A 16,241-nucleotide genomic window follows, 5' to 3' on the forward strand; every position below is an offset into this window, starting at 1 on the left:
CAGGAATGTGAAGAGCAGAAGGTTTGCTTGCCTGGGAAAAATGCCCAGAAAGAGGGAGGGGCTTCAGATTTCTGGTCTGGGGCGTCGTCAGTGCCTGTGCTGTCTACTCCTGACCCTGCCCCCTCTGCCTCGTCTCCAGGTTGAAGACCCTGCTGCAGCTGAAGTGGCAGCGCTCACTTTGTGACCCGGGCGAGGCCGTGGGCCTGCTGGCCGCCCAGAGCATTGGGGAGCCCTCCACACAGATGACCCTGAACACCTTCCACTTCGCAGGCCGAGGCGAGATGAATGTCACCCTGGGCATTCCGAGGTGCGGGCTGTAGGATGCACAGGGCGGGGTCTATCTGGAGTGCTCCTGGAGAAGGAGTCATTTAATGCAAGGGCGAGAGTGAGCGCGGGAGTGTGTGTGACAGAGGGAGGGACAGGGTCTCATCCAAGCTGGAATTCCCAGAGCCTAGCAGGTTTGTGCTCAGGCTTTTAAAGCCTCTGTCCCCGTGAGCTGCTGCCTCAGTTGCCAGGGGTGCTTGTGAGACTGCTCAGTCCTCGGGGAGAACTGGGGAACAGCCCTTGTTGCTGAGTCCCACACGGGGCCGCCTGGCCGCCCATCCCCAGGCTGGTGTTCACGTGGAAGATGATCCACATGGCCCTGGCCCCCCGGGTACTGGTGCACCTTCAGGATGGCAACTGCTAGGCACAGGGCGCACCTGCGTCCCGTCCCTAACCCAGCGCCTTCTGGCAGGTGGACTCTGGTCAGCTCCTCAGCTTTCTGGGCTGCAGTGTCCTCCTGTGGGAGTGGACCACCAGGCCCCACCATAGTCTGGTTGAGGGGGCCGACCGAGCCAAGGGCCAGCCTCAGGAGGAGTGCCGGGGGAGCCCGTTGCCTTCCCTGAATTGTTCATTCAGTAAGTGCCTGCTGTATGCAAGGCATAGGTGACAGGAAACGAGTCGGACACAACCTTGCCCTTGGGGAGCTCCACCTTAGGGAGGAAGCTGACGGGAGTCCCTAGCTGTCACTCATGGGGCCCAGAACCCCAACATCTGTAGAAGTAGCTTCACGCAAACAGGATCTGGCCACCTGTCATGATCAGCCATGCCCTTGTCCCGTGACAGGCTGCGGGAGATTCTCATGGTGGCCAGTGCCAACATCAAGACGCCCATGATGAGTGTGCCCGTGCTCAACACCAGGAAAGCCCTGAGGAGGGTGAAGAGCCTGAGGAAGCAGCTCACCAGGGTGTGCTTAGGGGAGGTAAGCGTCTCTCTTGCACCGGGCTGCAGACTCAATGGGGGCACATGCCTCTGCCCTCCCCATCTGTGAAGACCGGCTGCCGGCTGCCCAGCCATCGAGAGGGAAGCTGTGTCTCTGGGGTGCTGAGCAGGGATGGCTCAGAGGCGTCTAACCTAGCCCTAGTCCCACAGCACCCTCACATGCCTGAGCAGCGAAGCGCAGATGCTCCTTGACTTACGGTGGGGTTGCACCCTGCTAGACCCCACCTGGGCTGGGCATGTCATAAGGGAAAAGTGGGCGTTCAGCGCTGGGAGCACAGTGCTGCAGAAATGCTTCCTGGACTGGCTCACCGGCCCCCTCAGGCCACTCCTTGCAGGCGTGGGCCATTCTGTGTATCCGACCTGACTTGCAGGCTCTGGGCCCCTGGGGATCCACGCTGGCAGCGCTCACTGGGGTTTCTTGGGGACTTAGGGCTGTAGTCCCAGCTGCTGTCCCCCAAACCCTCGTGTTTCCTATAACCTGGTGATGGTGGCAGTCACTTGGGATGTGGGTAAGGCGGGTTCTGTCCATCTGGTTCTAGGTGTTGGAGAAGATTGATGTCCAGGAGTCCTTCTGTATGGGAGAGAAACAGGACAAATTCCGGGTGTACCAGCTGCACTTTCAGTTCCTGCCACACGCGTATTACCAGCAGGAGAAGTGTCTGAGGCCCGAGGACATCCTGCACTTCATGGAAACAAGGTCAGGGCTCTGGCCGTGCTTGTCACTGACGCTGGCCAGAGAGCACTCTCTGGTCTCTGCGCTCTTGGAGATCGGGTGCACCTTAGAGGGAAGTGTGGAGGGAAGCGGTTGTTCCCACAGCCTCACCTGGAAACCTCACCCCCCATTTGGCTCGTGGCAGTCACTTGTGGGCCACATGTCACTTCCTGGACCCATTTCCACTCTTGGGTTGAGTTGGGATTGCTGGCTTCTCAGGTCTGAGGCCTGAAGACAAGGAAGTTTGTGCAGGGCATGGAGCAAGGGTGCTGCTGTGACGTCAGACCGGCACGCGGTGTCGGCATTTGACAGGACGCGGCTCCAGGTGGCAGGGCATGGCTCCCGATACATTCAGGTTCTGCCAGCGATGATCGGTGCACCAGTGGCATGCTGCTCTTAAACCCCGGTGCTCTAAGTGGGGTTACCGCCAGCTTCTTACAGAGAGATGTGGTCCCTGCCTGGCAGGGAGAGCAAGCCTCCATTTCTCTCAAGTTCAGATTACCGTTGGACGTTGGAGAAGCACAGGCCACAGTGCTAAGTGCATGGGAGCGGGAGGTTGGCACTGGGATGAGCCGGGAAGAGCCAGCCAAGCCTCTGACTTATCAGCCTACCCTCAATGGTGGTGTGCAGCCCGCAGGTCACAGGCCAGTGAAGCAGGACGGAGGCCCGAGCAGGTGCAAGAATGCAATCTGTCTCAAGGGGGCATCTGTCATGGTGCAGAGATGGGAACTCGCCTAACTTTTAAACATCAGTAACTAATCTCTGTGTTTCTAAAAGCCTCTTAAGGCCCAGATAGAGTCCATCTGCCAGCAAGATTCAGCCACGGGCCACTGACCAGTGTGTGTAATGGAGAGCAGCTCTCAGGCAGAGCCCTGCCGTACTCAGTCATCCTCAGTCATGGACCGAGTCACAGGGACAGCAGCTGGAGAGCGACTGGCCTGCTTGTGGGCAGGTCCTCTAGGCCGGTGGTGCTGGATGTGAGCTTGGATGTGAACTCAGCCTTTTGGACAGGGGTCCCTGGCTAGGCGGGGCCTGCCCCAGCAGGCCTGAGCCCTGGGTGCAGTTACTGCTGGACCTCGGGAGCTCCTTTATTGGCACCTGTCTGTGTCGGTCCGGTCTGTCCTAGTACAGTTCTCCGTGCTCTCTGGGGCCTTGGGCACAGTGACGGGAGAGTGGCACACACCAGCCTGCCAGTTTATTAACGAACCGCGAGAGAGAAAACTACCAAGCGCGGTGCAGGTTCGTGCTGGCCGGGCAGCGCTGTTCGAAGATGTGGGAATGAGGACGATGCGGCCTCTTGAGAAGGCTAGGTGGTGGTGTGCGGCCCGCAGGTCACAGGTCAGTGAAGCAGGAAGGAGGCCCCAGCAGGTTGAAGAGTGGAATCTGTCTCGAGGGGGCATGTGTCATGGTGCAGAGATGGGGGCCAGGTGGCTAGATATTTTGGAGTTTATTTGGGGGAGTGTGTTTTCTTTTTGAAAGAAAGAAAGTCCCCTCTCTCTTTTTCTATGTTCATTTGGTTACTTGCTTTTGCTTTTATAAAAAGTCACCTAACTTTAAGCAGGGCTGCCCACCCCTCTTCACCTGCAGTTCCGGCCTGCTGAGCTGGCGGGTTGGCACAAGGCGCGCCAGGCTGCGCTCAGAGCTCAGTTTCCTTACGTTACTGTATGGAACTGAGAGGGCCCATCGCTTTTTAAATTTCTTCCTGGTGAGTGGCAGCCTGGCTCGCTGCCAGCAGTGGAGTAGTTTTGAGTTCCAGGCGCGCTGTTGCTTGTGCAGGAAAGGCTGAGATGAAGCCATAAGCGGGAGCTTTCGGTGGGGTGGTCCGGCGGCTCCAGCAGGATGGGCCGAGGGCTCAGCAGAGGCGAAGGAAGGAGCAGTGTGTGATCCAACAGCCCACAGGAGGTGGGAGGAAGTATGAGCGTACTTTGAAAAGCCACCCTCCCCCAAGAGGCTTTTTCTCCCTCCTTTCTCTCCCCACCTGCCACCTCTTTTCTTTTTCTTCTCCCTTCCCTTCCTTCTCTTCTTCCTCCCCAAGCTGTGGCAGGATCACACTCTTTAGACATAAACCAAAGGGGGACAGAGAGAGGCTCCTCTGGTGAGAGACGTGTAGCACTGAAGCTCCCCTGTACCTGGACTGGCCCCTTCACTTCGAATGTTCATGCCAGTGTCTGGAAGGTGGTCCAGGAGGTGAAGTGGTAAGAGCACCAAGCCAGGAGGCGGGGGTTAAGTTCCGGCCTCCGGACCCTGGCCATGGAACAGCTGTGCTGGCGGTCTCTGCAGTCGCAGCCTCTGAGTCCCCCTTTCCAAACAGCAGGTGCTGGAGCTGTTGCCAGGCTCTTTCCGAAACAGCCAAGGGTCATGTTCTCTGTTTGTAATTATTTATGTGGGTGGGAGGTTTCTCTGCCGCCTCCCCTCCTGTTCCCTCTCAGTCCTAACAAACAGCACAGCCTTCAGGGAGCACTCCCTGTGGGCCATCGCTTCCCCGGTTCTGGGCAAAAATCACATAAGGACACATTGTTTGCATCTTCAGGAAAACTCTGGCACACTGGTGACCCATCTGCTACTTAATGAGTTCATTCTACTTTTATACCTGCTCTCATATTCTCCATCAGTCCTGGCCATCGAAAGAGTCAGGCAGCTAGGGGAATCAGGGAGGGCTTCTTGGAGGAGTTGCATCTGCATTTAGCCAGCTTTGGAGGGTGGTTGTGCTCCAGCAGGTAGAAATGGGCTGAAGAAGTTGCCAGCAGAGCTAACTGCTCAAGCAAAGGCCAGAGGACGTGTGGGTCTGGGAGCAGGTAGCAGGGAAGTCAAGGCCGCTGTGAAATGCGTGAGAAAGAGGCTCAGGGCCATGACGTTCCAAGTCAGGCCAGGCCGGGGACCTTTGCCGTGAGCCCACAGAGAAGCCGCATACGTGTGGGCAGCACGGCACCTGCACTCCACGCCCCTGCATCCCATTCGTCTCATTCCATTGCCTCTGCCCTGCGCAGTAGCTTCGTGGGTGGACTGAGAGCAGTCCCACGTTCCAAGAGGCCAAAGCTGTCCTCTCCAGACTGGCCGGAGTGGGGCATGAACCAGAGCCTGTCCTTGCAGAAACCTTTCCCAGGCCCTCTTCCCAGATCGGGTGTATCTCTCAAAAGTCAAGCCCAGTTTCCTGTCACCTGTTCCTCCCGCCCCAGCTCTAGTGCCTGGAGAGTAAGTTTGTCACTGGATTTGTGGATGAGGAGCCTGTTTTCTGCCAAGGCCGGAAACCTCAGTCCTACTGTTTACAAATGAGCAAAATAATGTACATTTGACCTGCCTGCTCTTCATACGAAGGCTCTTAAAATCTCCCCGCGTTCTCCTGGCCTGTCCTCTTCCTCACTTCTCCAGGGCCCACACAGGAGAGGCATAGGGCAGGCTCAGCGTGCAGGGGTCTGCTGGGCATATGAGGGGCCTGATACTTCCTACAGTTCAAAGCGATCCATCTCGGTGTGTGTTATGGTCTGTTTTGGTTATGGCCTGATGAAGAAGAGGCAAAAGGTTATGTAAGAAAAGAAGCACAGAGTGAGGCCCGAAGGGACCCTAAAAATAAATACTCCAGGAGGAAGGGGCAGGAGGCCAGGAAATTTTCCCCAGGCTCTGAGCTTCAGCTCAGTTCCTTTTCATTGGTTTGGTTCTGCCCTGTTGATGAGATTCCTCGCCGCGTTATTGCTGCCCTCTGACTTGGCAAACCCTCCCGAAGCCTTTCTTCTTTCATCACGCAGTCAGGGCTCCTGCACCGGGGAGGTGGGCAGTCTCTGGCCCGAGCTGTGCCACTTTCTGAAATGCTGCAGGTGCGAGCAGGGAAGGTCCGGTCCTGGCTGGGTTCTCCTACGGTAGAGTCTGCTGTCCCCCTTAGACAGTCCCCCATAGCAGCACCAACCGCTGTCGTTGACTGCGAACCCACGCTGCCAGGCCTTGTCAGAGGCCTGCGACTGAGGGTTGTGTCTAGTCCTTGAAACAAGATGCATATTAGTGCCTCCATTTTCCAGAGAAGGGAGTCAAAACTCAGGAAGCTGCTTGTCATGCTCTAAGACACACACACACTGAGAACGGCAGCGTGCATGTTCAGACCAGGCCTGGCAGGCTGTGGAGCTGGGGTTGTTCCTGACCTGCAGATGCCATGCAGAAAGGCAGAAGGGGGAAATGAGGGACTAGGAGAGGCCGAACTCCTAATCTATCTCGTAGCTTAGTCTCTTGTAAGGATCCCTCACCTTATCCCTGAAACCAGGGGAGGACTAGAAATGCCAGTATTGAACAGGACTCCGTGGCTTTATTCTCATTTTAGGTTCTTTAAACTTCTGATGGAGTCCATCAGAAAGAAGAACAGTAAAGCATCAGCCTTCAGAAATGTGAACACCCGAAGAGCTACCCAGCAGGATTTGGACAACGCTGAGGAGTCAGGGAGGATTCGGGTGAGCAAGTGCCCAGGGCCTTTGTGGGTCTGCACACAGAGTCACAGGGCTGGGCGTGCCCAGGGCAGAGGCTTGCTGGGTCTTCTCTCCGGGAAGACTCTGTTCTTGGCACTCCCCAAGCCCCTGCCTGGTGCTGACCCATTTTTTACCCCCTGAACCCCACTGGTCAGCTGCTGTTCTGAGAGCTAAACCGCAGCCTTTACCTGTGGGTGTGTGTGATGGGCGGCAGGGAAGGCTGTCAGACAAACCAGTAGACCCTGGTCGGGCCTGGGGACCTTTTCTGCTCCCCAGGGCTCCTTTGTTAATGGGCTGCCACCTGAGGAGAAGGTCACAGTAGTGGTGTTCACTGGACCTGTGGAAGTTCTTTTTCTGGTTTCGTTAAGCTCAGCCCTTGACTCCCCCAGGCCAGGTGAACTGAGGCCCACCCAGGGCTAGCAGGGCCCGCCAGAGAGGTATTTTGAAACAGGGAAGTTGGACCACGATAATGAAAAGAGAAGGAGCCAGAGAAAACTACTGGAGGCAGAATAGCCCAGGAATAATGACACACGTCTGCCAGGAGACCCAGGAGCAGGCCAGACCTGAGGGTAGCTGGGGGCGGGTCCCCGAGGACCGTCTGAGCCCGCGCAGTGTGTGGGGTTGTGGAGGTAGGCCGTGCGGATGCAGTGAACCCGCCTGCGTTGGGGAGCATGACATGGACAGCGCAGCCTCTGTCCAGCACTGTGGGTCTCAACTGTGTCACCTCTCTCTGGGCTTGTCTCTACCCACGGCTGACCTAGCCACAGAAAATGCCAGGACTCCCCTACCCTGTGGTTTTACCAGTTGGCTGACTCAAGCATCAAAGGGCACGGGCTATCCTTGGTAAGCTGCCAGGCTTAATTCCAGTTCACCCGGGGGAGACTAGAGGAGACTGGGAGCCAAGGTCAGGTTTTACAGTACTCAGAATTCCACCAAGACAGCCCTCCCCTTCCCCCCTCCGTGACTGGCTCTGATCAGAGTGACTCGGGTCGCCAGGTCGCACCGTCTTCTTTGAATGACTTGGAAAGCCCTGGCGTTTTCCTGTTTTCATTTTTAAAAATGAAAGACCTCGGGAAGGGTCCACGTGAAGGTGGAAACGGAGGGAACAGAGACCTGGAACCGAGGGCCAGACAGAGCTGATGCTGGGCGGGTAGTGAACAGTGGCTGGAGGGGTGAAGGGCACTGGGGTGTGGACGGAAGGCTGGTTTGGTGGGTGGGTGGGCGATTCACAAGCACTGGCTATTAGAGCTGATCGTTTTCCTTCTTGTCCCCAAACCTCAGGGCGAGCAGGAAGGCGGTGAGGAAGAAGAGGGGCACATCGTAGACGCCGAAGCTGAGGAGGGGGACGCTGATGCTTCTGATGCCAAACGCAAGGAGAAGCAAGAGGAGGAGGTGAGGACTCTGTGGCTGGGGAGGAAGGGGCTGTGGACACGCCCCTCCTTCTCGGTCACACCTCTGTGTCGTGCTGGGACCCACCAGAAACCGCGAAGCAGGATCTGGCTGCCTGGCACACCTCTCATCTAAGAAGGTGAGGCTCACAGGGCAGGACTTTGGGAGGTTCCAACCAGGGCTGCCCTCTGGGCCTGGCTGTCCCCGGCGTCAAATCAGCCTTGAGGACACAGAGGTCTGGTGAGGAAAAGGCTCAGGTTGCTCCTGCCGTCACGGTGGAAACATGGCGCCCCTTCCCCAGAGCAAGTCCCGCTGTCCTGACCACTGTAAGGACAAAGGGCATGCTGGAAGGGCTGAGGGCTTCACAGGGGGAGAGCTTGGGTGAGCGAGAGAGCCAGGGAGGGCGGCATGGAGGGTGAGCCCCACCTCTGAAGGGGGCCTGGGGCTGAGGGTCACATTTCTGGAGAAAGGCCAAAGGTTAGAAGCTAGGAAGGATCTGAGGCTGCCGAGAGAAGCCAGGGCATGAAGCAGGCAGGGCTGGGGCACCCAGAGCAGGCTCTGCAGGGCGATTGCTCCACGGCGATTCTGTGTGGGCAGTGGGCCCAAGGGACAAACCTGCGCTCCGCTTCCTGCCAGGTCGATTACGAGAGCGCAGAGGAGGAGGAGACGGTGGGCGAGGAGAATGACGATGAGGACGGACAGGAAGAAGGCAGCGTCCGTGGTGAAGGCGCCCACAAGGCCCCAGAGCAAGAGGAGGACATGGGCTCAGGCCCTGAAGAGGACTCACCCCAGAAGCCCTCCCGCATCCGGGGGCCCCAGGGAGCTGAGGCCGTGGAGCGCCGGGTCCAGGCCGTGTGCGAGGCCCACCCGTACATAGCACACTACCAGTACGACACCGAGGAGAGCCTGTGGTGTGAGGTCAGAATGGCTGCATGCGCCCTCCTGGTGGGGGTGATGATCCCCCTCTCTGGCCATGCAGCTGCCATGCTCCAGTCACCTCACTGCTTGGAGCACGCTCAGGCCTCCTGCTCAGGCCTCTGAGAGGCCCATATCCCTTTCAGAATCTGGTTGTCTGGTCATGGTTGTAGACTCCATGCCCCAAAGCAAGCCCCACCTCATCACTCTCAAACCCATAATGACCTTTCAAGAACAGCTTGCATGGGGGTCTGCCTGCCAGGCCTTCTCGGTATTTCACATCTACCGCCGCCTCTAGTTCTCCGTCCGGCACCCGGGGGCGTGTGTCAGGTGTTGGAGAGCTTCCTTCCCGCTGGCTGCTGCTCACGGCCTGGGCCGCCAGCCCCTCAGATTCATGGCTCCCTCAAGCTGGATGGCAGGTGCTAGGGCATCTACACAGGGATTGCTTTGATCCCATCGGTGGTTCCCAAAACTGCATGTGGGTGACAAGATTGGCTGAGGGGACCACATGCACCGAACGACACCCGCTGTGCGTTAGGCCGTTGCAAGGATGTCGATGGTGGCGTTGTGGATGTGCGTCTCAGCGCTCTCACCGACACCCGCAGAAGGCAGCCCTGCCATTCTCACCTTGAATCTGGGTGGCTGGCGATGGCTGCTCTGTGTGGTTGGTGAGGAGGCCTGGTGTTCAGACCCACCTGCCAGCTCGCCCAGCAGGACCATCGTCCCCCAGTTGGGGTGTCACAAGAAGGCTTTGAAAGTCTCCCAGGAAGCAAGCCTGCAGGTCCCTGCCTTCCTTTGGGGGACTGGGTGTAGTCCCCTCCTGACCCCGCTTGCTCTCTCCTTGCAGGTAACAGTGAAGCTCCCTCTAATGAAGATTAACTTTGACATGACCTCCCTGGTCGTGTCCTTGGCCCACAGCACCGTCGTCTACGCGACCAAGGGCATCACTCGGTGCCTCCTGAATGAAACAACCAACAGTAAGAACGAGAAGGAGTTTGTGCTGAACACGGAAGGCATCAACCTCCCGGAGCTGTTCAAGTATGCCGAGGTGCGAGCCCTCGCTCTGTCCGCATTGTCTCAGGGCCTGCCGCAGAGGGGGCCAGGGCTGGCCAGCTGGCCCTTCCTGAGCCGTTTGTGCCTCTAGGCCGTGTTCCCCAGACCAGGTGTACGGGCCCCAGGCCGCCCCCTGTGGATTTGCTGTGTGTGCGTCAGCCACATTGGGGCTGCAGAACAGGATCCCGCTGGACTTCCTCAACCCACAGCTTCCCACATGGCCCTGAGTACAGTGTTCTTTCCCTTGAAAGCCTCCCCAGAGCAGAGCCACAGGGCATCGTTTGCTGCATCACTGGCTGGGCTGTTGCTTGCTTTGTCTGGTAAAGGGAGCCGTGGCATGGTGGTGCCCAGACCCAGCACCCCATTCGGCCCTTGCCCAAGCCCTGAGCTCCTTTCCCTCGTGCTCACTAGCACATCGATCCTTTCCTCCGAGCAGTCTCTCAGTCCTCCCTCTTCTCTGAGATGTTGTCAGCCCGTGGGCGAGGTATTTTCCCCCACAGAATGCTGAGGTGCTGGGGCCGGTGAGCCAGCTCTCCCTGGATCTGCACCAAACCAGCAGAGATCCCCCGCCCGCCCCGCAACTGACACACTCCCCCACTGCTGGCTGCCCCACAAAACCGCTCCCCTGGAGCCTCTGACCAAACGCTTCCCTGGGGGCTGAGCAGGGAGGAGCGCGTCCTGCTGAGTGGCTCCATCTCCACCGTATAGTTCATGCTGTCCTTGTGGGGTTCATTTAAACAAGGCCAGGCCAGGTCTGTCTCTGCCGTCTCCTGTGGACTCTGTCAGCCGCTGGGCAGTGCCTGCACCGGCTATGGCCCAGAGCCACAGGGTCCCCTCCGAGACAGCTCAGTCAGCCTCAGGCCCCTGGCGAGGCCCAGCGCAGAGCCCCGTGGAGCTGACCTGCCTGGGAGAGGTGGGCAAATGTCTCTGCTAGGGCGACTTTCCTCACCTCCCTTGGGAGGCTTTGATCCCAGTAAACAGGTTACTCTGTTAAAAATAAATAAATAAACAGCAAAACCCTTTCCTTCCTCTGGAATCTGAAGTGTGTCCCAAGTCCTCTCTGGGTTATGGTAACGACAGAGGCAGACCTTGGGCCTAGCCCGCCTGCCATCAGCAGCTCTGCCTACAGCACTTTTGCTAACCCTGGGCCACTCCCAACCGCTGTCATCAGCTGTACGCAGCTGCCAGACACGTGAGCGAGCGTCCAGTGGGGCTGTGCTGACAGTAGGGCGGGACCCCGGGCCCTCTAGAGAAGTCTCTTCCCCACTCTCCCCAGGTGCTGGATCTGCGCCGCCTCTATTCCAACGACATCCACGCGATGGCCAACACGTACGGAATCGAAGCCGCACTGCGGGTGATCGAGAAGGAGATCAAGGACGTGTTCGCCGTGTATGGTAAGAGGAGAGTGTGGACGGCAGCTCGAAGGGCCCGGCGCTAGGCAGCGCTCCAGAGGGCCAGGGGAAGAGGGTCGGGCCCCGCGAGTCCGGCACAGAGGTCGGAGCTGAGCTGGTGCAGTGAGCACAGGCCCATGGCAAAACCTGGGGTCTCGGAGAGTCCCCGAGAGGCACCAGGAGGAGACGGCAGCTCCGTGCTTTCTCTCCTGCCGATCTCTTGGAGGAAGCTCTTTGACGACTTGGCCTCATTCGGCCTTCAGGGTTTCGGTTCCCGGGTGAAAACAGTGCACTCAGATTCTTGTGTTCTGCAGGTGGAAGGGGGCAGCGGGATGCGGGGACTGGGAGGGACTCCTTAAACCAGGCATGGGGGTTTCAGGAGTTGAACGAGGAAGTGGTGGAGCCAGAGGGAGCCCCAGGGCTGACTTGGAGGCAGCCTGGCTGTGACAGGGGACACCTCCCTGGCTGCCCCTGACCACTGTCTAATCCTCTTGGTGTTACTGCCCGTGTAACAGGCATTGTGGTCGATCCTCGCCACCTCTCCCTGGTCGCTGACTATATGTGCTTCGAGGGTGTCTACAAGCCTCTGAATCGCTTTGGGATCCGGTCAAACTCGTCCCCTCTGCAGCAGATGACGTTTGAAACCAGCTTCCAGTTTCTGAAGCAGGCCACCATGATGGGTGAGCACACCCCGGCCGGTGCCCCGGTGTTCCTCCCCGAGTGCTCTGGGTCCCTTTCCACTGTGTCTTGCACACCAGGGTGATGGGGGTGGGGCAGGTGGGCGTGGCAGGCAGGACAGCTGCACCTGATTTGAAGGGGCAGGAAAAGGGCCTTCCTTTCTCGAACACAGAAGCAAGGCTGCCTCGTGTACTCTCCTCAGCCTCAGAGACTCAGGCCTGGCCTCGGGGCTCCGAGGTGCCCCACGCGTACCCCCTCACGTCATCCCCTGACATGTGTTCTCCTGTCTCTCCCAGGATCCCATGATGAGCTGAGGTCCCCTTCAGCCTGCCTCGTGGTGGGGAAGGTCGTCAAGGGCGGGACAGGCCTGTTCGAGCTCAAGCAGCCCCTGCGATAGCGACTGGCACAGCCATCTTCCCAGCCCAGAGGACTTGGGTGAGGACGTGGCCTGGGCTGCCCCCTGCATGAGAGGACGGGGAGACCAGAATCCAGAGCAACTCAAAGTGACCGTGACCTTGTCCAGCTTCACCTGGACAGTGGCAGCTTTGCTCCCCACGCCATTCCTGTTTCAGGATTGTTAACAAGTTTCCTGAGTCCTGCACATCCCTCCACGGGAGCCAGGGCTTCACTTGTGCTGCAGGAGGCCTCGGCCGCTGGTAACGGGGAAGACCAAGAGGAGTACTGCTTGGCAGCTGGGGCCCTGGGCATCTCCGGGAGAGAGACGCGACGTGAGGTCCTATTCCTGTGAGAGCCCAGGGACTGCACACAGGATTCCCGGGGCTCCCAGCAAACAGGACCACGGAACATCTACCTCATGGCCCGCTCCTCCCAGCTACTCAGCCTTTGTGAGCAGAGCTCCACAGAGTCCCCACACAGTGCCTCGTCCCTGGGCCCGGCGCAGGGTGTCACAGTCCTACACAAATCCTAGGTCACACTGAGGTGGTGGACAAGTCACTTGACTCTCCTGGCCTGCTCTGAGCTTGTTGCCCAGGCCATGTCCCTCCTATAGGCCCTGCTCTGTCTGGGGGCATGCAGGCTCTCTCTGGCCCTGGCAGCAAGGTCCCCTGATGTGGACAGAAAAGCCAGAGAGGACTTGTACAAAGGCTTTGTAAAATCAGAGGCTGTTTCTATTTTTGTCCAGTGTTATTCCAACTCAGGCTGAGTAATAAACATCACTGGAACTAGCTGTTATGAGAAAAGAAAAGATGGGTCTTATTTTTTCTCTGGTTTGTGGTTTCTGCATTTGGATGAGAACCCAGGACTGGGATATTCTTGGCATAGCCAGATCTCGGCTCCGTCTTCCTGTTCTTTGTCTTAGGGGACTGTGAAGATCTCAGTGCTTCCTGCCTCCCCTCCTCTGGCCCCAGCCTGCCCCCACCACGTCATCATTCCAAAGCCAGATTATGGCCCTGTGGCCAGGAGAAGCCCAGGGCAGAATGTGCTAGCCGTGGTGTGGGCTAGGAAGGTGCTGCTGTCACCTCAAGGGTAGTGTCAGGGGCTAAGGCAGGCCTTGCCAGGGCACAGTGACTGTTCTGCTCTCCCCATCACATGGGATGGAACCCAGCCTGTGTCTCGGGGCCCACCCTGGACAAACCCGGCAGAAACAAGGTCCGCCAGGTGTCCATCAACAGATGAACGGACCAAAAAATATAATGTAATATTCAATCACAAAATTATGACACATGACCCAACATGGATGAACCTTGAGGACATCGTGCTAAGTGAATAAGGACGGGCAAAAGGACAGCTATTGTATGATTCCATTTACGTACGCCATCTAGAGTCAGGTTCATAAAGACAGAAAGGGAATGGCGGTTGCCAGAGGCTGGGGGGAGGGATGAGTAGAGAATGGGGAGTTGGTGTTTACTGGGGACAGAGTTTCAAGATTGCAAGATGAAACAAGTTCTAGAGAGGGACAATGGGGATGATCACACGACAATGTGAATATACATAATGCTACTAAACTGCACACTTGAAAATGGTTAACATGATGGGACCGGCAGTTGACATAATGGTTACATTGCTGGACTCCCATGTAGTCAGTCACAGTTCGAGTCCCAAACCCAGCAGCTTAAACTCATGCCAAGTGCCTGTGCGTGCATGTCCAAAATCCCAAGAGGAGAATGAAGGAGAAGGGAATCAGTGTGGCCATCCCCCCTGAGGGGTGATTTCTCCCTTTCTCTCATCTCTCTCTGGCTCTTTGGTGAGCCCACACGCCCTTAGCTAAAATTTCCTGAAAGAGAGAAAGAAAGAAAATGGTTAAGATGGTAACATGTGATGTGCATTTTATCATAAACAAAAAAGTCTGTGATCTGTCAACAGTTCCCTGTCACCAGACTCTGCTAGTTGCCTATTCAAGATCCATTCTCCAGACCGGCAGATAGCATAATGGTTACATCACTGGACTCTCACGTAGCTGATCACTGTTCAGGTGTCAGACCAGTGGCTTAAAACTCATTCTGAGCACATGTGTGTGCATGCCCAAAATCCCAAGAGAAGAATGGAGGAGAAGGGATTGTGGTGTGGTCATCCCCCCTGGGGGGGTGATTTCTCACTTTTTATCTCTGTTTCTCTCTGTCTCTCCAGGGATCACAGGCACCCTAAAGCAAAAATCTCTCAACAATCCATTCTCCCTTTTTTCCTTGCTCAGAATTCAGATTTTATTGGGGAAGTCAGTGCACACAGGTTAAAATACTGTTCCCAGACTCCCTTGCAGCTAGGGATAATCATGTGACTGACTCATTTCTTTCTCTGCACCAGAGGAAATCACTGAGTGGGACTTCAGCGAGAGCTTGTTCTAGGGTCCAGGTGGCAGGTGCTTCTGGCTTTGTCCTTCCCCTTTCTTCCTGTCTGGGACTTGGAGGTGATGGTATGGTGTTACGAAGTGGTCCCAATGACTCACACCTCCCTGTATTCACACCCTCCGTCTTCCCAACCTGACTGAATCTGGGCTGGCCTGTGACTAGCCCTGACCAATCAAATCTAGCAGAAGCAGCACTTCTGTCCTACTTGGAACCTGAGCCTTGCCCAGACTGAGAACCTGACCTTCTGCAGGAGATCACATCTGTGTCAAGGGGAGGCCCATTTCTCCACACCCATCACCTAGGGTAGAAACGTGTCACCTCCTCTTCGCCTACAGCCAACTGGTCATCAGATCATCCCTTCCCATTCCCTAAATCTACCCTGAGGTTGAACCATGAAGCTGTCTCCATTTAATCGCTCATCTCCTCACGCCCAGCCTGCTGCAGTCAGCTTAATCTTTCTAAATGCAGATGTGATCATCGCTTCCCAATGCCTGTACAGTAAGCCCCAAGGCCCTGGCATGGCCTTCTCGTAACTACCTTGCTCACCCATCCCACCTCTGTCTACTCCCCTCTCTAAGTACCGTGGGCTCTGACACACCACACTACTCCGTTTCTGCTCTAAGCCGTGCCTCTTAGTCCTTCTATGCCTTTCCCCCAGGGACAACAATCTTCATCCTTCACATTGACTTGATGTCCTAACCTGCCTGAGTTGCTATAACAAAATACCACAGACTGGGTGGCTTAAACAACAGAACTATATCGCAGTTCTGGAGGCTGGAAGTCCAAGATCCAGGTGCTCCAAGGTAGGTTTCTTTCCGAGGCTTCTTTCCTTGGTTTGTAGGCAGCTACTGTCTTGCTGTGTGTTTACATGTCCTTCCCTCAGGGCATGCACAGAGCATAGAACGCAAGCTAGCTCTCTGTGTAATTTCTTACAAGGACATTAATCCTACTAGATGAATTCGTTAGATTAATCTCCCTGAGAGGTCCCATCTCCAAATACAGCCACATTGGAGGTTAGAGTTTCAACATTTGAATCGAGGGATGGGGGGAGGGAGGGGGAAGTGGGACACACACATTCAGTTCATGCCCTCAATTTCCTAGAGAACTGTGTTCCAAAGAATTCTGAGGTCCTACCCAGGCTCTATGATAAAGAGAGCTAGGCTCAATTAGTGGTGTCTGCCTTGGGCTTTGAAAGGAGAAGTTCATGCACCATGTATGTTCTTGCCCTGTTTGAAATGTTCACCTTTGCCACTGCTCTCTCCTGGCTCCAACACACTGATTCACAGTGAGGACTCCACACAGTGAGGATGAATGAGTGAACAAGTGAGTAAGGGTTTGAAAGCATGCATCACATCAATGACCTCATTAGGCTTCACAGCAGGCTGTGAGGTAGGGATGAACAGCCAGAGATGGTTAGAAATCTCATGGAAAGGGGTCACCCTGCTAGTTCCTCTCTCTGTGCTGTAGATACTGCATTTGTCTCGGAAACTCTGCGCAGAGGCCTGGCCAGAGTCTGCTCAGATCACGGGCAGCTTTTGCTGCCACTGTCTCCCGGAGCAGCTGTGAAGCCCTTTGCCTTCCCTCGGCC

General features: G+C 56.6%; 1 protein-coding gene across 1 annotated transcript in view; it reads left to right on the top strand.

Annotated features, from left to right (window-relative positions):
• Window positions 1-13,040, top strand: part of POLR1A (RNA polymerase I subunit A) — a 69,044-nt gene extending 56,004 nt beyond the window's left edge. Inside the window, exons 25-34 of the mRNA XM_006168383.3 lie at window positions 140-307; window positions 1,108-1,243; window positions 1,803-1,960; window positions 6,282-6,408; window positions 7,705-7,815; window positions 8,449-8,730; window positions 9,575-9,775; window positions 11,057-11,174; window positions 11,687-11,851; window positions 12,146-13,040. Coding sequence (XP_006168445.1) covers window positions 140-307; window positions 1,108-1,243; window positions 1,803-1,960; window positions 6,282-6,408; window positions 7,705-7,815; window positions 8,449-8,730; window positions 9,575-9,775; window positions 11,057-11,174; window positions 11,687-11,851; window positions 12,146-12,246 — 1,567 coding nt within the window. The 3' untranslated portion in view covers window positions 12,247-13,040. The remainder of the gene's footprint in view (window positions 1-139; window positions 308-1,107; window positions 1,244-1,802; window positions 1,961-6,281; window positions 6,409-7,704; window positions 7,816-8,448; window positions 8,731-9,574; window positions 9,776-11,056; window positions 11,175-11,686; window positions 11,852-12,145) is intronic.
• The last annotated feature ends 3,201 nt before the right edge of the window (window positions 13,041-16,241 follow it).

The sequence above is a fragment of the Tupaia chinensis genome, unplaced genomic scaffold, assembly GCF_000334495.1.
Source record: "Tupaia chinensis unplaced genomic scaffold, TupChi_1.0 Scaffold145741_1, whole genome shotgun sequence".
NCBI classification, from domain to species: Eukaryota; Metazoa; Chordata; class Mammalia; order Scandentia; family Tupaiidae; genus Tupaia; species Tupaia belangeri.